The sequence below is a fragment of the Bidens hawaiensis genome, unplaced genomic scaffold (genome assembly GCF_021521415.1).
Source record: "Bidens hawaiensis isolate Kalapana, Puna unplaced genomic scaffold, B.hawaiensis_p1.1 tig00007372_1, whole genome shotgun sequence".
NCBI lineage: Eukaryota > Viridiplantae > Streptophyta > Magnoliopsida > Asterales > Asteraceae > Bidens > Bidens hawaiensis.
In genome coordinates, this window is record NW_027491509.1 from 110,873 (window position 1) to 133,503 (window position 22,631).

General features: G+C 36.0%; 2 protein-coding genes across 2 annotated transcripts; one reads left to right on the top strand and one right to left on the bottom strand.

The window, feature by feature from the left end:
- Positions 1-2,901: 2,901 nt before the first annotated feature.
- Positions 2,902-4,356, bottom strand: LOC143634978 (uncharacterized). Its single transcript, XM_077102911.1, has 3 exons — positions 3,737-4,356; positions 3,083-3,569; positions 2,902-2,907 (listed from the first exon to the last, which is right to left on the bottom strand). The coding sequence occupies exons 1-3, from the start codon at positions 4,354-4,356 to the stop codon at positions 2,902-2,904; spliced, it is 1,113 nt and encodes a 370-aa protein (XP_076959026.1).
- A 13,203-nt stretch (positions 4,357-17,559) lies between these two features.
- Positions 17,560-19,780, top strand: LOC143635009 (dof zinc finger protein DOF1.4-like). Its single transcript, XM_077102932.1, has one exon. It carries the CDS (start codon positions 17,975-17,977, stop codon positions 18,917-18,919), a length of 945 nt encoding a protein of 314 aa, XP_076959047.1. The 5' UTR covers positions 17,560-17,974; the 3' UTR covers positions 18,920-19,780.
- The last annotated feature ends 2,851 nt before the right edge of the window (positions 19,781-22,631 follow it).

The window sequence follows — 22,631 nt, forward strand, 5'->3', positions numbered from 1 at the left end:
CAATTCTTGCGATTTTTCCCGACTGTTTTCTCAAGAATACGCTTAATGCCCCGGTTAGTGACTTCAACTTGCCCACTGGTTTGTGGGTGGTATGATGTTGAAAATCTGTGGTGGACACCATAGCGAGACAAGGCTTTTTCCATTTGGGTATTGCAAAAGTAGGTCCCTCGATCACTGATTAAAGCTTTTGGGGTACCGAATCGTGAAAACAACTTCTTAAGGAATTTGACAACAACCCTAGCATCATTCGTGGGGAGTGCTTGTGCGTCAACCCACTTAGAAACGTAGTCAACTGCTACTAGGATGTGTCGGTTTCCAAAGGAACTTGGAAACGGTCCCATGAAGTCAATTCCCCAAACATCGAATACTTCATAAACTTGTATGGCCTTTTGAGGCATTTCATCTCGTGCAGAAATGTTGCTTGCCCGTTGGCATGCATCACAATATTTTACAAGGTCATGAGCATCTCGAAAGATGGTGGGCCAGAAGAAACCAGCATTAAACACCTTCTTTGCGGTGGATGTGACCCCATGATGTCCTCCTGTGGGTCCTTCATGACAATGTTGGAGGATTTTGGTTTCTTCATCTCCGAACACACATCGACGAATGACTTGATCGGATTCGATCCTGAACAAGTGTGGATCCTCCCAAAAATAATGTTTGACATCGGAAAAGAATTTTCTTCTTTGTTGATGTGTCAAACCTTTGATCATGACCCCACTTGCGAGATAGTTGGCAATGTCAGCAAACCATGGACATTCCTCTTCGTTTGTTCGGATATACATAAGAAGTTCGTGGGGGAAATTGTCATTTATATGGGACCCCACTAATTCTTGTGAAGCTGGGCATTCCAAACGTGAGAGGTGGTCGGCTGCTACATTCTCGGCGCCTTTCTTATCTTTGATTTCAATATCGAATTCTTGAAGAAGGAGAATCCATCGGATTAAGCGAGGTTTAGTATCTTGTTTGCTAAAAAGATATTTAATGGCTGCATGGTCTGTGTAGACAATGGTTTTGGAAAGGATAAGATAAGAATGAAACTTATCAAATGCAAATACTACTGCCAACAGCTCCTTCTCAGTGGTGGTGTAGTTTTCTTGAGCATCATTGAGGGTCTTGCTGGCGTAGTAAATAGGATGAAAGTGCTTATCTTTTCTTTGACCCAAAACTGCCCCAACTGCGAAATCACTTGCATCACACATGAGTTCAAACGGGAGTGTCCAGTCCGGAGCTACCATGATTGGGGCATCAACAAGCTTATCCTTTAAAAATTGGAATGCTTTTAGACATTCCTCTGAGAACACAAAGGGAACATCTTTTTCTAGAAGTTGTGTCATTGGCCGAGCTATTTTTGAAAAGTCTTTTATGAAGCGGCGATAAAAACCAGCATGGCCAAGAAAACTTCGAATGGATTTGACAGACGTGGGTGGCGGGAGCTTTGAAATGGTCTCGATCTTTGCTTTATTGTCCTCAAGTCCTGCTTGGGATATCTTGTGTCCCAAGACAATGCCCTCTTTGACCATGAAGTGACATTTTTCCCAGTTCAAAACAAGATTGGCTTCTTCACATCTTGTTAACATTCTTCTCAAATTTTCAAGACAATGATCAAAATAATTTCCAAAAATAGAGAAATCATCCATGAATACCTCCATAGATTCCTCGATCATGTCATGGAAAATAGCCACTATACAACGTTGAAAAGTGGCCGGGGCATTACACAATCCAAAGGGCATTCGCCGGTAGGAAAATGTGCCATAAGAGCACGTGAATGTCGTTTTCTCCTGATCTTCAGGGGAGATAGGAATTTGGAAGTATCTAGAAAAACCATCAAGAAAACAATAATACATCTTCCCTGATAGACGCTCAAGCATCTGATCAATGAAAGGAAGGGGGAAGTGATCTTTTCTTGCGGCATCGTTCAGTTTGCGGTAATCAATGCAAACTCTCCAGCCTGTGACGGTTCTCATAGGAATTAATTCATTCTTATCATTTGTTACAACCGTCATACCACCCTTTTTTGGTACCTCCTGAACTGGGCTTACCCAAGGGGAATCGGAGATTGGGTATATCAATCCAGCATCGAGCAGCTTAATGACTTCTTTCTTCACAACGTCTTGCATGTTTGAATTGAGACGTCTTTGATTCTGCACGACTGGCTTGAAGTCCTCTTCCATTAGGATTTTGTGAGTGCAAAATGATGGACTGATTCCTTTGATGTCCATGATTTTCCAAGCAATTGCTTTCTTATGGAGTTTGAGAACTTCAAGCAATCTTTTCTTTTCCTCGTTTGATAAACAGGAAGAGATGATGACGGGTAATTGAGATTCAGCATCGAGAAAGGCGTACTCGATATGGGAGGGATATTTCTTAAGTTCAAGAACTGGCGGGTCTTCAACTGAAGGTTTCGCCTTTGGTTCCAATTTGCGGTCAACGGTCTCGTACGTCTCTTGATGTTTACTTGCCTCCTGATCCTCAGTGGATTGCTCATCATGGATGATGGAGTATGCCTTTTTCTCAATCAGCTGAGTGTTGCATGCTTCCTTTTCAACGGTTTCACGAAGGTGGCAACTTACTATAGACTCACACACGTCAATATAATAAACTGAATCATCAGTGTGTTGCGGGTGTTTCATGGATTTGCCTATATCGAATGTTACCTCCTCATCTTCAACCCTTAGCGTGAGTTTGCCTGTGCAAACATCAATGAGAGCCATAGCGGTGGCTAGAAATGGTCTTCCTAAGATGAGGGGTACAGATTTGTCCTCGTCCATATCGAGGATTACAAAGTCTACCAGAAATTTTTTTTATCAATTTTGGCTAACATGTTTTCAACTATGCCCCTAGGATACTTCACTGATCGATCAGCTAGCTGGATGCTCACGCGGGTTGGTTTTGGTTCTCCTAGTCCTAATTTAGAAAAAACCGCCTAAGGCATCAAGTTAATGCTAGCTCCGAGATCAGCTAGGGCATTGTTGACAAATAAATATCCTATCAAGCAAGGGATGGTAAAACTCCCTGGATCGGTCTTCTTTGTCGGTAGCTTGTTTTGGAGGACAGCAGAGCATTCTTCGTTCAGAGTTACATGTGACAGCTCTTCCAACTTTCTCTTGTTTGTCAACACATCTTTCAGGAACTTTGCATACTTTGGCATTTGTGAGATGGCCTCGATGAAAGGAAGATTGATGTGCAATTGTTTGAAGAGTTCAAGGAATTTGCCATATTGGGCTTCCATCTTTTCTTTCTTAAGACGGTTTGGGTAAGGAATGGGTGGAACATATGGTTTTACTGGTTCTCTGACTTGTGCGGTACTTGCTGGGACTCGCCTATCGTGCACCTTGTCTGGAATCTCAGTCTCATCATCAACTGGCTGTGATGGGAATACCACATCTTGAGTGGTCTTGCCACTTCTTAATGTTATGGCATTAGCCTGAGCATTTGGGTTTGTTACTGTGTTGCTTGGAAGACCACCGGGTTGTCTTTCAGAAAGCAACTGGGCTAGTTGACCCACTTGATTTTCGATGTTTTGTAAAGATGCCTTTTGATTCCTTAACTCCGCCTCATTCTGGAACCTTTCTTCGGTCAATTTGTTTGAGTTTCAGTACTGGATAAGAGTCGTGTTAAAAGAATCTCCACAGTATCCCCACTGTTTGGGTGATGACTGGTGCTTGGCCCTTGGTTGTGGTATTGAGGCTTTGTTTGGGCTGGATGAGTTTGGTTAAAAGGGCGTTTGTCAAACCCAGGCGGTGTTTGATTGGTTGCTCCATCCTTCCAGCTGAAATTAGGATGATTCCTACAACCAGGGTTATATGTGTTCCCGAAGGTGTTGTTTTGTCGGCTCACAAAATCAACATCTTCAACCATCATGCTCTGCTGGCAATATTTCGTTTTGTGTTCGCCCCCACAAGTGTCACACTTGGTCTTGGCTTTCACCAACTCTGTTTGTAGTTGCTCAAATTTCTTTGAGAGTGCTTCGAGTTGTGCAGTGACAAGAGTGTTAGAGTCAACTTGGTGCATACCCTTGTGTGATGGGGTTGATCGTGGTGGGTTGTACGCGAAGCTTTTCTTGGCTGCTTTCTCTAGAACCTCGATTGCTTCGTTGGGAGATTTGGTTCCGAGATCTCCACCAGCGATTTGATCAATTGCCTGCTTGTTTTGGCTAGATTGGGCATCGAAGAACGTTTGAACTTGGAGCCATTTGTTGAACCCATGGTGTGGGCATCTTCTTAGCAAGCCCTTGTATCTCTCCCAGGCTGCGTGCAGTGACTCGTCTTCGTCGGTTCTGAATCCGGTGATGCTAGCTCGGTACTTTGCGGTGTTGTCTGGTGGAAAGTATTTTAGGAGGAACTGCTCTACCATCTGGTCCCAATTGGTAATTGTGCCAGATGGCAGTGACTCTAGCCAATCCAAGGCATGGCTTCGAAGGGAGAAGGGAAAAATCTTGAGCCTAATTTGGTCCTCATAGCAGTTTTTGATTTTGAAAGTACCGCATATTCGTAAGAATCAAGAGATATGAGACAAGGGATCTTCATCGAGAAGTCCATGGAATTGAACGGAATTTTCCACCATATGAATGATGCTGGATTTGATTTCGAAGTTTATAGTGATTTCCGGTGGTGCCACGTCACTTCCATAACTTTCGAGGGTCGGCTTGCCTTATTGGTTCATGTTAGGTTCGTTTTCTGGGTTATTGTGTGCCGCCATGTTTTCTTCGGTAGTTACGTCCGCAAACGCCTCGTTTTTGATTGTCTCTGCTACTACACGTGAACGGTTGCGTAACCTTTGGTAAAGGTGACGTTCAGGTTCCGAAAGTGGTGAAACAAGCTCAGGTGCGGGCGCGGTGGACATTCATTACTTGAGAAAATATATAAAGAAAACTAAACAACTAAAAGCGAACTACAACTAAAGCGATTTTTTTTAGAATAAAACTAAATAAACTAAAATGAACAAAATTTAATTAATTTTTTTTTGAACAATTATAAACAACGGTTAAAATAAAAAAAACTTAGATTAGTATTAAAATTGTACAGTGTCCCCGGCAACGGCGCCAAAAACTTGATGTGTGTGATATATATATGTTTTTATTAAATATTTTTCACACTTTGTCGGGTTTTAAAAATGGGTTTTCATTTAAACTTAATAAAACACACACAAATGACAAGTGTACCAATCGTGTAAGTAATATAGTTGCGGTAAGAACTGAGTATCAATCCGTGGACACGTAAATTTCAATATTAAATCCTTGCATTTTATAATAACCGTAAGAAATATCTTAAAAGTTTTAATTTTTAAAAGTAATTTTTAAAGCGACTTATAACAATAATATAAACCAAGCAAAAATATGATAATGGAAAGATTCAAGATTTAAAAGCTATCACCTTAACTTTAGAATCCACTTGACTTCTTATGATGGTAAACTCAAATATATGGCAAATTCACTATTTTAATTTGTTTATGGAAAAGAGTAGTCACTAGTTATAGATAACTATTCCTTTGATTTTTTGGAAAACTGTATGAATTATACAAACTAATCACCTCAAATCATAATTGTAAGTGAACCTTTATGTTGAAATTTAAGGATATAGATTATCATTCAATTACGAAACTCAAATCTAACAACCATTCGGAAAGATTACATGAAAAACACATTATCCACCTATGGTTGATTAAAGTAGAAAAAGTTCAAGTATTCCTTTAATTTATGAATTTTCAACCCAAGTGTAATATCAAAATAGTTGTGTTAACAAAATACTTATAATATTACTTAACAAGAATATCAATTCATAACAAATGTTCAATCTTTTCAAATCTAAACATGAGGATATGTGTTTAACCAATTTTCATGTGAATATGCAAGAATTATTTTAACTATTTCTAGATTAAAAGTTATAAAGTTGCAAGAACAACATTTATAAATAATTGATAAAATCAAGAGTCTTTCAACATAACAAGACATACCATTTATAATTCTTGTATATTAATTTCAATTGTTTAAACACAATATTTCATCAAAGGATAACCAAGAATTAATCATTATTTCAACATAAAATTACCATATATTATTTCAAACCATCAAAAGTTATCAAGTTTCATCATAAGTTAAGGTGATATGAAGAGTTTAGCTCATGATAATAATGAAATATACATCAAAATAAAAGAACAAAGCATTCATAATTAACTTTAAGATAATCTAACCCAAGAACCAAGCTAGATGATTATGTGAATGCTAGAAATCCTTCTTGATGTTGTATGGATCTTCAAGAGCTTCTTCTTGTCTTCAATCTTCTGGAATTATGATGATAAGGGAGTGTTTTTGTGTATGAAATTCGGGTGTGTGTAGAAGAGAACACAAAAGGCCAATTTATAGGCAAACTGATGCAGGAGGCACAGGGTATGCCAAATTCGGCACAACCCATGCTGGTCCCCAAATCTCTGACAGAATATCTTTGTACTTGAAGCATGTGCACACATTTGACCATCGGGTGTGCCAAATCAAGCATGGGTTGTGTGAACCCTTGTTGGCCGACAACAGTACTTTTTGCTTCCATCATGTTAGGCATCGGGTTGTGCCAAAGTGGGCACATGGCTGTGCTTGACCTTGCTAGATGACAAATTGTACTTTTCTTTTTGTTATGTAGACATCAGGTTGTGCCTGAATGAGCGCACGGTTGTGCCTGACTAAGCATTGGGCTGTGTCTTCCTGGGCATGGGGCATGCTTAGCGCTGGAAGTTCATTTCATCGCCATTTCTTCTAGAAAATTGCTCGTTTCTCTTTTATTAGCTCGTTTATCCCTGGAAATTCAAATTAAACAAGTTAAGTATCAATTCTAACTAAAATTCCCAAGAAATACCGTAGATTGGAGCGTATTTGATGTATTAAAGATGTATAATTTTGTGTACATCAACCACCATCGTCGCCATAACCACGGCAACCATTGTCACCGTCGCCACCCGACCATAACCACCACCACCACTATCACTGCCTGGCCACCACCACTGTCATCACCACCCTACCACCGCCATCACTACTAATGCTACCATCGCTTGACCACCACCACCACAACCACCACCCCCGTGGCCTGACCGCCATCACCACCACCGTCGCCACCGCCACCACCATTTTCATCTCCAGAGCTACCACCACTGTCACCATTTCAGTTTTTTTTTTTTTTTGTAAAAATATATATATTTTGGGATAGGAATATTTTTATTGTTTCTATTTCATTCCTAAAAATTTTTTCGGATACCAAACAACATAAATCAATTATTCATTTCATTCCCATATGTTAACCAAACAAGACAAAGGAATGGTAATGATCCATTTCATTCCTTTGTCCATTCCATTCCTTCTCCCATTCCATTCCCCCTTCATTCCATTCCTTTCAACCAAACATACCCTAAGTCTCTTTATTATTGAGGTGAATACTTAATACCTTTTCTTCCTTGGAAGATCCAAGGGACAGTACATGTTGTGTTGCTACATATACATATAGAACAAACCATTAGGACTATAAAAGAGAAGAGCATATGTACAAAATATGTTCAAAAATTGCCAAGTTAAATAAAGAATCAACTCATAATGAATCAAATTGAATTAGGAGTGAAAACAAATATTATCTATTAACAGGTTAATTGAATCGAGTATGGATCAAACGAATCGACTAAATAATTAGTGAGAACTTATATTAAATGGAACCTAATGAGAACTAATCAAATCGAGTCTCAAAAACTAAAAAATACGAATCCAGTGACCGTTCGGTTCGATGAAAAAAGTTTGATTAATCGAATCGAGTATTGGAAACAAATTGAATAGAATGACTGTTCGATTCGATTAAATTGAGTTCGATTCGTTTAGGTTTTGAACTTCGATTCGATTGTCAGTCAATTCGATTCCTTTTGTACATTGATTCGATTCCTTTAGACATGAACATCGATTCGATTCCTTTATACTTGAACATCAATTCGATTCGTTTAGACTTTGAATACACAACATGTTGATGTAATACTTTTCATTCTAATCGAATCGAAGCAAGGTTCGATACAATTCAATCATGAACACAACCAAAAACAATTCAAAATCCCAACATGATACAATATCAATTTCTTTTAACAAGGGTTTCGCCTAGCCCCTACAACAATGTCCAAACAATTTCAGATCTAAACTCAAACATAACGCGAGTCAATTTTACCCAAAACAGTCCGAAAAAACCTAGATATCAAATAACTATACAAATGAATGTAAAAACACAATGAACTCTATCCATATGTTGTCAATGATGTTGACAAAAAGATTTAAGCAACTATTTTGTCAAACAACAACATATAATGGTCCTACATATTTTCCGACGGCTCTTCGCTGAGCCGTCAAGAGGAAGAACAGAAGAATAACATATTTGAACAATTTTTAAAAGATTTATTGATGGAGATGGATTCATTGATGATGAATATCAAGTGGATAACAACAAATTTTAAACAGATTTGATTGATTTTGGCTTGAAGGATAGAGACGGTGGCGGTGGCTTTAAGGTTTTAGAAAGAGAGAGAGAGAGAGAGAGAGAGAGAGTTGAGAGGATAAAGTTGGAGTGTGTGAATAAAAGATATTTTGAAGTCCCATTTATATAGGCTCAACCTATCTTGCGACAGGGTCAAAATACTTTGAGATTTAAACGATTTTACACACCCAATCCTCCAACTCTGAAAATATTAACAGATATAAACTCGAAAAAATATTTTACACCGGATACGAACACTTTATTTTATTTACAAAGTATATTTTTGTCGGTTTACTCGTTTAACAACTTTTGCAATAGCGACCTTTATCACATAAGCAGAAACGGGTTTCAATCAAATGATAAGAGTTTATAAATAAAATAAAATAAAATAAAATAAAATTAAAATAAAATAAAACAAAATAAGATAAAATAAGATAGAATATACATAGTTATGAAGCTAAAGTACCACTCACAGGAATTTGGTTTAAGAAAGCAGAGCTGTGGATATGCCAGCTTGGTTGAGAGAGCTGATATGATTGTTCAACCTCAACATGTCATCCATTTCATAAAACTTGATGGTGGAGATAAGATCGGATAAAGAGGTTTCTGCCAAATTGTGGTACATCTGATGGTAATGACACTTGTGTTCCAGGATTAGGGTAAATAGTTCAGCAACTTTTGATTGATCTCAGCATGATCATAATTGAAACCACTGCTCTTCATCTTGGTTTTTAATTTCTCAAACCCACTCATTTGTGTACCAACAGTTTCTTTGTGAGTGTGGTTGAACATGTTGAACTCACCTTTCAACATTTCCCTTTTGCTGTTTTTCATCTTAAGATTTACTTTGAATTTTTCGACAAGGGCATCCCGAAGTCCCTAAGCAGTAGTATGCTCTCGAAGTGTTAGAGCAATGCCAGCAGACAAGCATACACTCAGAACCCTATAGGCTTTATCATCTTCTTTGATCTTCTCTTTATCAGAATTGGAAAAACCATATCCCAGAATTTAACATCACCAGCTGTAGTCAAGCCAGGCTCTGAGAATGCTTAAAATATTTTGGGCCGAAGGCAAAAATATTTTTGGGCCTTAATACAAAAGGGTATCTTGTTGGGTTTAAACAATTTAATTTTTTAAATAAGCCTTAATTTTTTTGGGTCTTATGATTTGGTTGTGTAAATTTTTATTTTTATTTTATTTTTTTTTAATAAAAATACGGTTAAAATGTCTCAAGTGAGGTTAGAACCCACAACTTTCTAGTTGAAAGTCATACCCCTTTACCACTAAACCAAACTAGTGGTTGTGTAATTAAGTTTAAACATTATATATACATTTGTTTTTCATAAATATATATATATATATATATATATATATATATTTATATATATAAATATATATATATAATTTTTTTAAAAAAAATCGGGGCCTATTGATGTGTCGGGTCGGGGTCCGTCGACCACCCGACCCTCCCTTATAGCCGGCCCTAGCTGCAGTTGCAGCAACTGGTACGTGTGGACCTTGCCCTATTGATCTTATTAGTTCAGGATAAGTCATCCTCAAGAAGTTCTTAAACCTCCACTTAAAGTCATCAAAGTTACTTTTAAATGACATGAGTTTAGGAGGCTTGATTGTTGTACCCTCTTTATTTTCTAACATTATGCATCTTTTTAACAATTCTGGATCGTGAGACATCTTGCACAGTAGAACAGTAGCTTGAAGAACTTTGTAAAAAAAATTCGTTGAACACCCAAGTACAATCTCATCGAACCGAATAGGAAGTTTGATGAGAATGGACCAGCGATGACAAGTGAAAAGGAATCGAATTTTGAAAATGAATTGAATCGACTGGATTTTCACTCGAATCTAACAAGTATTTTAATCGAGTCGAATATAAAATGAATTGAGTCGAATGGTGATTTGATTAGTTTTGTATAGTCGATTCGATTAAAAGGTAAGTTCGATTAGACTGGAAAGAGCAATTCAATTCGATTAACTTAGTTAGTCGATTCGATTAAACTTCAGAGTAGTCAAAAAACAACTTTTCGCACAGGAATCAAGGTCCGTACAACCTTATCCACTTTTGGAAACACTTGTACTTCGTTCAATTCGATTGGAATGAAGTTTCACACACTTTTTCACACACTGTTACTACACAAACAACTACAAAACCACAACAATGACCACAAATGTGACCAGCACAAACTTGAATACACCTTAGGAAGCACATTTGAAGAACCCGAAGCCTTCAAAACACACTTTAACACCCAAGAACACTTTCAAGATGTTCAAGAATACCTTGAAAGTAAGAAAGAACACTTCTTTAAACACTAAAACAAGACCTAGATTCAAGGTTGTGATCCAAGAACTACAACTAGTACAGCCGAAAGCTTTGACACCAACTGTAGGTCCCGAAACGGATCTAACAACACAAGTTCTTGAATCAATCGAAGCTTTAACTAGCGGAAATCACCAAAGCTAACCTAGATCTCGGATCTTGTTTATGGTAAGCAGTGAGTTTTTGGAGAGAGGAAGTAGAGAGAGAGAGAACTAAAGAAAATATATGTCAAAGGTTAAGTTGTATAGCATGCCATGCTTCCTTATATATGGGAAACATGGCCCAAGTGAAGTTGTAACATTACATGCCAATGGGCTTACAACAAGTGGCCTTAGGCCCAAACAACATAAACAAAATACAAATAGACACACATTTATGTTCGGGAATAATACATAAGACTTAATTAACAAAATAGGCTCTACAATTTTAACAAGTGAATAATACTTTTGAGTGAACGATTAGTTTCAAATTTTATGTAAACGTGCCAAGCCAAGCCCGAGCTCGATCAGACTCGAGCTTGGCTGTTTTAACCAGAGAAGGCTTGAGTTCGAGCTTGACTCATTTCGAGCTCTTTTATTATATAAAGCTCGACTCAACTCATGAGTTGTTTTTTCAAGCTTGGACGTAGCTCGGGCTCGGCTCATCTATTATTTATTGATTAACTAGTATATTACCCGCGCATTGCGTGAAACTCGCGGAGAATTTGATCAGTTAAACTCATGCGTTGTAGTAGGGATTCAACGCGAATTCCGTCGGTATTGGCTTTCGTCAAATTAACATACATAGAATATAAAACAGTACAGGGCTTTGGTAAACCCGGGTGTTATGGAGGTTAGTTGATGCATATTCGATGGGTATAAGATATGTTCGTAATGGTAGCATAATTAAAACCAAAATATAAGTGCATCCAACATATTAAATGATTAACATATAAAAAAACTTAAAATATTCAAATTTGTTTATTCGATGAGTAAAACCCAAGCGTTGGTAAAACTCTAGTGTTACGATGGTGAGTGGATGCAAATTCGTCCAACATCAGTTATTTGTTACAATATAAACAACTTTAGTAAAACCGAGCATTCATGAGGTTACCTTGGTTTCAATAACGTTCATCATGGTACCAAAACTAAAAGAAATTATAGAAATTGAGCTTGGTCAATTGGGTGGTGTTGGTCGATGAAACTCAGTCGTTGGTAAACCCCGAGTGGTGTAGGCCCTGAGCTTTGAAGTAATAATCTACACGAATTCGGTCGATTTTCATTACCTTTGTTATAGTAATAAAACAAAATTACATGGCCAAAAGAGGTTCCACCACTTGGCCCAATGAGGGCCAAGCGGATATTCAAAACTGTTTATTCAATGGGTAAAACCCAGGCGCTGCTAAAATCCCTAGCGTTACGATGGCGAGCCGATGAAAATTCGGGCATCATCGGTTATGTTTGTTACAATATACATAACGCTGGTAAAACCGAGCGTTCGTGAGGGTACCTTGGTTTTAGTTTCGTTTGTCATGGTACCAAAACTAAAACAAATTATAGAAACTAAGCTTGGTCAATTGGGTGGTGTCGGTTGGTGAAACTCGGTTGTTGGTGAAACCCGAGTATTGTCGGCCCCAAGCTTTGAAAAAATATATCTACACGAATTCGGTCGATTTCAATTACGTTGATTACAGTAAAAAAACCAAACTTACGTGACTAAAAAAGGTTCCGCCACTTGGCCCAATGAGGGCCAAGCGGCACCGACATTCTCTTTTGTATATATTAGGTAATTTTATATACATTTTAATTATTGTTTTTATATATTTTTTGAGAAAAAGAGTAAAATAAGCCTACGGTTAGCTCAGTTCGTTTAGTACCTTAAACAAAAAGCTTGGCTCGGGCTCAGCTGTGAAATTTTAACATAATACATAGAATTCCAAAAGAGGTAACTTAAAAACACGCAGGGCCTGGCGAGCCTAAAAGAGCTTCCCGTACAAGGCTCGAGCTCGATAAGTAAACGAGCTTTATTTAAGGCTCAGGCTCGTTTGAGCTCGAAAAAGCTCGGCTCGTTACGAGCTTTTTTATTGATCCTTGCTCGAGTAGCTCATGAGTAACTTGACTTGTTTACACCCCTAGTTTAAATGATAATAAAAACTTAAATAGTGTAATTTTTTTTTTATCAGTAAATATTCTCACAACCATATATAAGTCGAACTTAAAAGAAGGAATGATAAAGACATTTTTATCGTCAGTTGGAAAAATCCTGTTAGTAACTACCAAAATTTGGTATGAAAAGATGAATCACTTGAAGCTAAAATGGTCTTCCACCAAGTGCCAATCTTTCCACTTGCTTCTTGTCCCTTTCTATTGGATGGTTCACTATGAGATATAATCCCCACACACACACATACGTCTATATATATGTACATATACATCTGAGTGACAGTTATAGGTCAACTTTGGATTGTGGATTCATGACTGTTTTTTGTAATTTACCTTTACAGAAAAATAAATAAAAGTATCATGGTTGAAACTTGTCCTTTTAAGTTAAACATATATATATCACAAATTAATTACTATAACCAATTTAAGAATTAACCGATTATATATGAAAATTGTGAGACTAATGATCTTTTATTGCTACTGCCTACTGGTGTATAATAGACAGTTCACAGTATGGTATTCCGGTGTATAACTTAAATATCATCTTGAAACTATGAAGTTGTTTGCTTCATGCGTTCTTTTAATTAGTCTACTAGTAATTGTATATATTTGGTTTTTTAATTGCATCTGTAACCTTCGATTGTCGGTTAAATGTGACAGATTTGAAGTTAAACAAGCCAACCGTGCCTCACATTTATCTTAATTAACTGCAATTTTGAACTCGAATTGGGCTTGTAAAAAGCTCAAGTCACCTCATTCATTATTAAAAATTTTAAACTTTTGTACTTTCTACACATATTTATTTATATAAAACAAAAAATAATACTTTTGACATATACATAATGCAAAAGTTATAAACTTTTGAATTTATGATTTATATAAAATCTGAGTTATAATGTATATATAAAAATTGAACGAGTCATCGAGCGAGCTTACTTTGACCTGGGCTCGGCTCAACGGGTGGATTTCAAGTGAGCTTTTTGTTTGTTTGAGCTTCGACTTGCAAGTCTTGCAAATAGCCCTACAAAGGAATTGCAAACTATCGTCATTAATAATATAACGATTTTATAAATGTTTAAGGTTTGAAATTAGTTCATGGTTTCTTAGTGTTAACGTTGTTTATTGATGGAATGGTTTGGAATGGTGTTTAACGTGTTTTAAGTATAACTTTATGGGTTTTTAGCTATTTATATGTGTGAAATTGAATAACTATGAGAAATTCATGCTTTACTTGGACGTGTAAGGATACAAATGGATTGGAAATTAAGATAATGGAAGATGATGATAGAGGGTTGAAATACAAAGATTTAGCCGCAAACGAGGAGAAAAACAAAGTTGGAATGAAAATTTTATGAAGAAAATAGTATTTCTAATTCTAAGAAAGCTGAAACCACATGCTACAGCATGGCTGTAGCTTACATTTTTTTTTTTTTTTGAAAATTGACTTTCATTAAAAACAAACACAACCAACGACTATCACCAAGACGAAAGAAAGACGCTGAAATCCAAAAACCAAAAACAACAATCACGTTACATCAAATAAACACCATCTTTTCCAATCCACTACCCCTATCTTAGATCTATTTTTGTACCAAAGAAAACCCAAAGATTTTATATCCGCAACCATTTCTACCACCTTAGTGTTCTTGCCCGAAAAAATCTTTTCATTCCTAGCCCACCAAATCCTCCAACAAGTAATGATGACAATTCCATGAATAATCAATCTCTTGTTCCCCGTCGCACCACAAACCTTATGCACTTCCACCAAATCATTGACATGAAAAACAAAAGATCTAGGGATGTTGCACCATGAACCAATCGCATTCCAAACGGCCATAGAAATGAAACACCCGGTTAACAAGTGCTCGAGCGATTCCTCATTACTCTCACATAAAGCGCAACTATGATCATCACAATGCAAATGACGTCTAGCTAAAGCCTGCTTGGTTGGAAGACTATCCAGAACGGCCCTCCATATAAAAATATTACATTTTTTCGGAACCCAATCGCTTCATTGGAAACCGAAACTCCCAGCATCCACAACGGACCGCACCATCCATCTTTTAATCGCCGAAACCTCGAACTCTGGCTGTAGCTTACATGCTCAGAGGTATTTTTTTGGGTAGAATTTCTAGGCCTAGCCGTAAATTACGCTGACCACCTGACGGGATTTTGTTAAATACCCCAAAATTATGTAATTTTTTATGGGACTTTTATTCTAGACGCTAAATAAACTCATGTTTAGAAACAAGTATGAAACAAATAAATAAGTTAAAAAGAGAAAACATCGTCATATAGTCACAAACTAAATTTATATACATAGCTGAAGTCATGAAACTGTTGGTAATTAGGATGTATATTAAAAATAAATAATGGTAGTTTTTTTGAGTTTAATATATAATATGATTTAACCGAGCCTGAACTGGTAAATATGTAATTACGTTGATAGATACCAATGCATCAAAATTAACGACACTTATAAAATAAGTTTTTAGGTTCGTCGCTGGTTGAAAAACGAATCATTAAAACTTACTTTTGATGATGAATGAAATCCCTAGTTTAATTTGATTTATAGGTTTATATCATTAACTTAGCAACGATAATATATTCAAACCCCTTTCACTATGTATTACAAGGTTGCAAAGGTTGTAAGGTGGACTCTAGGCAGTCGACTAGAGAGTTGGGTGTACTCGGAAATTGTAAATGTGAAACAAATAATTTTTGAATATTATATATATGTCAAATATTATAAGTTTACTAATATTTATAATAAAATAAATGAATATCAATATTACTAAGAGAAATACATTTTTAAATATTAAATTATTCTAAAAATTTCTAATCATTAATTGAAAAAAATGATTTTATTTATACAATATTACAGAAATACGAATTACGTTTTATTTATTTAAGTCAAAATCGGCCAAGTTGACCGATTAGATATGATTCTGGCTGAGGTTGACCAACTTTGATCGATTCTTAGCTACCAAGGGGAGTTAAAGAAACTCGTTTAGGCGCTATGCCTTATAGCGAGAACTCGGCCTTGTAGACATACTTTTACAACATTGACATATTTCATCATTGTTGATTCTTATAAGTGTTTGTGTATTAAGAAAAGTGAGTTATAATTGAAACTTTTGTTATATATCCATTACACACACTTTTAGAAGTGATGAACAAAGTTAACATCTTAATAATTGTAAACCTAACAAATTTATTAGTGATCCCTAGGTGAAAGCTAGTGATTTCTCTCGGTAAATAAGGGCTGTATTATCTGTAAATTTTTTTCATGTAACATACTTTCATTTTTGCTAAGATATGCATTAAAAAGACTAAGGTGATAAACTAATAATTAATCACCGATTTTCACCAAGTAAGCAGACTCAGTTATATAATAGAACTCGATTTCTTACAACCAGGGTTCTATTTGTTTATCTAATAAAGTATTAAAACTCTTTTCTTCTCTTTTTTTATAAACATCTGATTAAATTGAATTTTAGTTTAATGTAGTTCATAAATAATTAATCATAAATAATTACTCTATGTTTAAATTCGTGACTTAATATAAACTGGATGTGGCTCAATGGTATAACAGTGAGAGGTTGGGGGTTCAAACTTCACTATCACCAATTTATATGGGAGATATGAGGGATGACCCTGACTTGCCAGGGTTCGAGTCCTTATCTCACCCGGTTTTACCGGCTCCTCGCTGTCGTGCTGTTTGGCGGGCGTGGGGGTCGGGTTTTATCCAGTGAATCCCTCAATAGGTGGACCGCTAGGGGCTTCGTCCGTCCAGACTAGTGGCCGGCTCGGGCTACCTTTAGCCAATTGGGGCCGCGTACGAAGTACCCGGCGTTACTTAGTTGACCGTTCAAAAAAAAAATCCGTGACTTAATTATAATTACTAAGTAACTAACAACTAACAAGTACCATGAAGGGTGGGGCAAAGTGGCAAACCAAATATTGTAAAAATTTTGAATTTTCAGAGTCAAAAAAGGTATCTCCAAATTTGAAAAAAAGTGTAGTAATGAATGATAACACGTACTGTAGTGGTCCTTGTGGACGATGTAATCTAGCTGGACCATTAATCACGTGAAATTGTTAAATTTACGCCTTAATTAACTGGGAATTAACTTAATAAAACTACTAGCCCTTTGTCATGCATGCATCCAAAATCTTAATAAAAAAGAGCTCTGTTACTAACCAAGTCCTTTTTAGACTAATCGTTATCCTTTCAGAAATTACACTATAACGTTAAAATAAATTATGATTGTAAAAATCCTGATTATTTCCTGATTAATCGCTAATATTCACTCCATCAGTCTACTAACGACTGCTATAATACTGAAACAAATCTTAAGATCGATCACTAACGGATTCAGTCCAACCTTCTGTCTTTCTATCGGTGATAATCATTTGCATGATAGTGAAAAAAGTGATAATAAGTTTATATACATAGAATGTAACCTTTTCAAAGCAATTTAAAGATTGCAAGGATATAGAATTACACTTTATAGATGATTTTTAACTAGTTTTTGTAGCCACCTTTTATTAGTTTATTTTATCATTTGTTCATAATATTGCCCCTTCTCTTCAAACAGTCAAATTTGTTCATAACTAGAGCTAAAAAGTATTTGTATTTTACCCGCTTAAAAAATGTATATTTTGACAAAAGAAACAGAAAAACCCTAGACCAGAAGTTCTAGATTTTTGTTGTATGTGTAAATATTTCCTTGAATCATTATTAGAAGAGAGTTTTTAATTCACCATGAGAGTTTTCAAGAATAGTCGATTAATACTCATGCCTACAACTCGTAACGAGTGGCCATAGTTCTCTCTGTCTCAATTATTAATAAGTCTTTAGACAACAAAACATGACCCATGTCTTTTGTTTTCTAGTTTTTGGAAGGAGTATCTATTTCCTTCTTTCTGTTTGTTTTTCATTTCTTCACAATTCCAAAAACAAAAACAACAAAACACAGCGTTAGATCGGTTACAAGAATGAGTTGATGGCTTCTGGAGTTCATGTTATGGAGAAGCCGATACAACTTCAACAGCAGCAACAACAGCAACAACAACAGTCACACGAAGCACTAAAGTGCCCACGATGTGACTCGTCCAACACAAAATTTTGTTACTACAACAATTACAGTTTGTCGCAGCCGCGACATTTCTGTAAAGCTTGTAAACGGTATTGGACTAGAGGTGGCACCTTGAGGAATGTCCCCGTGGGTGGTGGTTGCAGGAAGAATAAAAGAGTCAAGAGATCAATCACCACTAGTGTTCATGTTGCAACCACCCCATCACCCGCAGTTAACCGTCAATCAAACCCTAACCCTAACCGTAATCATGAGCAGAATCTGATCTCATCTTCCACAACTACAAATAATAACAACAATCATCATATTAACCCGTTGTTTTACGGGTTATTGCCTCAAAACCCTAATTTTCCTAGATTTGAGACTAGGGTATCTAGCGCAAACGAAATTCTTGTTCCTAGTACTTATGATCTTATTCAACCTCATATGATCAATGCATCTGGATTAGGGTTTTCATCTACGGGTGCAAGCGGTTCACTTGTGGCTAATCATGGTCACAATTCGAGTTTAAACTTTTCAAGCTACAACCCATCCATGTATTGTGGTGGTTCAAGTTCTAGCTCCACTGGTGCTCCAACCATGGCTTCTCTCTTAGCTTCAAGCCTTAATCAACAACAAAGATATATGGAATTCGCAACCTACGATGGCGGCTCAATGGTTAAAGATCTGAAAATAGAAGACACACAAAATAGGATGGAATGGAATACTAACAATTTTCATGACCAAAATAAGAATGATCAAACTGAAGGTGTTGTTTCTTCTGATCCTAATTCTCTTATATGGGATGCAGAAGGGGGAGGTTGGCTTGATCCGACTAATAACATCAACGGTTCTTCGGTTTCTTCCTTGATCTAATCCCAAAAAGCATCCTCACACAAATATTTCTTCTGGCTCTAATCTTTTTCACTTGATCAACTTGTTTTTTTTTACTCAACTTTTATTTGTTTTAGTTAGTTTAGCAACAATTCATGTTAAAACATCGATGGGAGGGGATCGGATCGGAGCTATCATGTCAGCTAGCAAACACGTAGATTCAGTCCTTTTAATTTTACCATGAACAAGCTGGCTTAAATATAATATTAGTTTTGCGCTGAGAGGAACTCGGATCCGCTTCGTCTCATCATGCCCAAGTTCGATCATCAAGAATGCAAGAGCGTTAATCAAGAATTTGGGCTCAATTCTCCTGGTGTGTTCTATCTTTTCTTGTATATACACGTATTTTTACTTTTTATATTAGGGTTTGTGATGGATATTTTCCAATACTTTGGTTTTTTCTTTATGGATTAGAGGGAAAGAATGGGGGTATATTGGTATAGAAGAGAGGGGATGTGTATAATTTTTAGTCTTACATTTTAAGTTAAGGTGTACTTTCGAATTTTATCTTGTTCATCATGTCATCGAACATTTGTGGCTTTTTGATAACAATGGTGTGTGATATTATTAGACCGATCTGCAACAGAAAATACGGTTGCAAATGCCCAGTTTCTAGTAGTATCGTCTGTCATCTATTTCATATCGGTAGTATTAACTACCGTACGTTAGGTACTTAGTATAATATAAAAGATGTACTTTTTTCTCTCTCAAAATATCAAATAGACTAGTGTTTGTGTGTAAAAGAGCTATCACTTAAATTTTTTCGTGATACATTAAATGATATATGATGCTTGTGTATATACGTTGCCAATTCATTGCGGACAAAATTTTTAAAATAAAAGTAATTTTGGCCGACATATTTAATGTGTTTATATGAGTTAACCAGGAATCTTAATACCTTGGAACATGTCTCAGTTGAACTTTATAAGATTCTTTAAACTGTCTGGAGCATGGTGCATTTCAGCTTTGGGTTTTGTGTTCCATGCAATAATTTGATAAAAACAATTTTCATATATATAATATAAAGCAAAGAAGCAATTTTGAGTTATGTTACTTTTCATAGTCGAAAACATTGAAAATTTTTAATATAAATGACAATTTTGAGCAGGATTTAGGGTAAATGTTCCACAACAGAATAGAAGGTTCGTTAGGTATTCCACATGAAAGTTTTTTCTTTGAATAGAGTTCCAATTCCTCAAAACAAGAAGAAACGGATTTGTTTATTGTCGCTACAGTTTATCACTGTTATGTACTCATTTGTTTTTCTCTATAAAATCAACACATGTGTGCTCTATTTAATATTTTATTATCACTAATAATTAAGAAGAAAAATCAAAAACCGGTTCTGGTTCCGTCTATACAACTATCGGTTTTGACCGGTTCACTTATAGCTTGCTAACCGAGCCAACCGAATTGATGACTCTCCGAATTAAACCGGCTTGATAATCAAACACACTGTAATTATGTACATAAATCCACATGACTTTAAAGGAAACCGTATTTTTTTATCTATATGGTGATTAATGTCATTGTGGTCCAAATGAACTATCTTCCTCATGTGCAACCCAATGAACAATCTTTCTTAAAGTTGTTCTTGCACGTGACTCCATCCCATTCATGTCTGAAAACTTTAGCGAATATGTTAAGCTTTACAACCTATTTATTTTACTTAAGAATAAGCTTACAATTTTGATAAATCTAAACATTTGCTTATCTCCTAATTAATTTTTTTCACTCTCTTTTAATCACATCTTATTGGAAGGAAGTTTGATATTATTTAACTTCTTTTATTTCCATTCTTTTATTAATAATGTAACTTAGTTGCCAAGCTAGATTTTTAGTTTATACCCTTGTAATCACATTCTCAAACTTTTGATGTTCTTGTGAAACTGTATGTTGACCATCTTGTGAAAAGCCGTTAAGCAGTTGCTAGCTTCATCGGCATGTTTCAACTAATAAGAAACCACACCACTTTACTAAAATCATCCACAATGGTCCAAAAATAGCTAGCACGTGACACAGATAGGTTCGATACTTTCCCTAAATGTCACAGTGAATCAACTCAAAACAATCATAGTTCTTGGTAATACTAACTAGAAAAGGAGGCCTAGTGTGTTAATTAGCCGGTAAACAAAAATTACAAAAATTGTCTTCAAATTCGAACGAAATACCTGTAAGAAAATCCACTTGACACAGTTTTGAATTAGATTCGTGAAATAATCTTTTATGCCAGATCTTTGTGGTCACCTTCATTTCCTATATTCCTTTCCTCACCATCTTCGTCCAATACAGATCATTGATGCATTTGCCCTTTTCAATTAATGCCCTCGAACCCAAGTCCCTCATAACAAGGAATTCATGGAAAATAACACCGCATGTAGCAAATCCTTTGATAATCTGTTAACGGGCAAAAGATTGCAATAACAATCAGAAACATGCAAGACTCCTATAATGTTGTAATGTTGGTTCGTACGGTAGGAAACAATCTCCTCGCTCCTCAACTACAACTGCATCACCTTTAGGAATAGTCACGAGTGTTTCTTGATGACTTCCAACTTTTCTTTGGAGTAAAGAGGCTTCAAGGTTATATGCTAAGTGCAACCCAAGTCAATAGCCCAATCACCAATCGTTGTTCTTGGCCGTGTTTACTTGTTATATTAGCATTGGAAATACGTTTTCCTCTTCTTTGTGAACTTCCAAACAACCTCAAGAATTGTTGATACTGATCTGTCATTCTGTTGTCAGGCCTGGTATTGAACATATAGTCTCTTTAATTTTCTTGTAACTAGATTGAGATTTTGATAGAAGAAGATGGGAATCGGCGATCGGTACTTCTAGAATTTCTTCGAAGGAAAGCAAGTTGCTTTCCTTTTTCGAACATATCATCAACTTAAAATGATGAAACCGGCGACACTTCTAGGGTTTCTTATGTAGTTATGTGCAAACGAGTTGTTCTTTTCCGGCCAGGGCGTCGGCTTCAAGGAATGAAACCGACATCTAGGTTTTTGTTGGTTTTGGTCTAGTAGTATGTAGCATGTTCTGGTACCGAGAAAATATTGAATAATTCATGTATTTGTAGTTGAACCTGGCTCAGCTAGAATCCAAACTTGAATCGTGTCGCATACATGAATCCGAGCATGACATATGTATATGTTCACATGTTGACACAAATGCGAAATGTTCAACTCGAAACAAATGTTTACTTTTTTAGATTTGCATATTATTTTTATTTATCTGAAAACAGTTATATTTAAATTATTAATTTTAAAACTCTTTAATCTTTCACATAAGTTTAAAAATTCCTAAATAGTTAGTATTGCATAGAACTCATTATACACATATAAAAAAATAGTAAACATACAAGTTAATTGAGTCAACTTGTACGTGCCTAGATGACATGAACACAGCCTGTTTGAACAAAATTATCCATAGATTCAACCCGGAAGAGACTCCAACCTCTTTTTAGACTAAACCTAAACGTGTATATATCGCGTTTTCATAAACTTATACATGTGGTTTCCATGTCCATCTTTAGACAGTTGACTGACATAATTCCAATCTATTATATATTTAAACAAATTTTATAAATGTATTAATATTATATCATGATTTGTATACTATGCCTTGATAATTTTGGCATCACAATTTATACATGCATGTTAGCACAGAAAATGGTTTACCTTTATGCGCATGC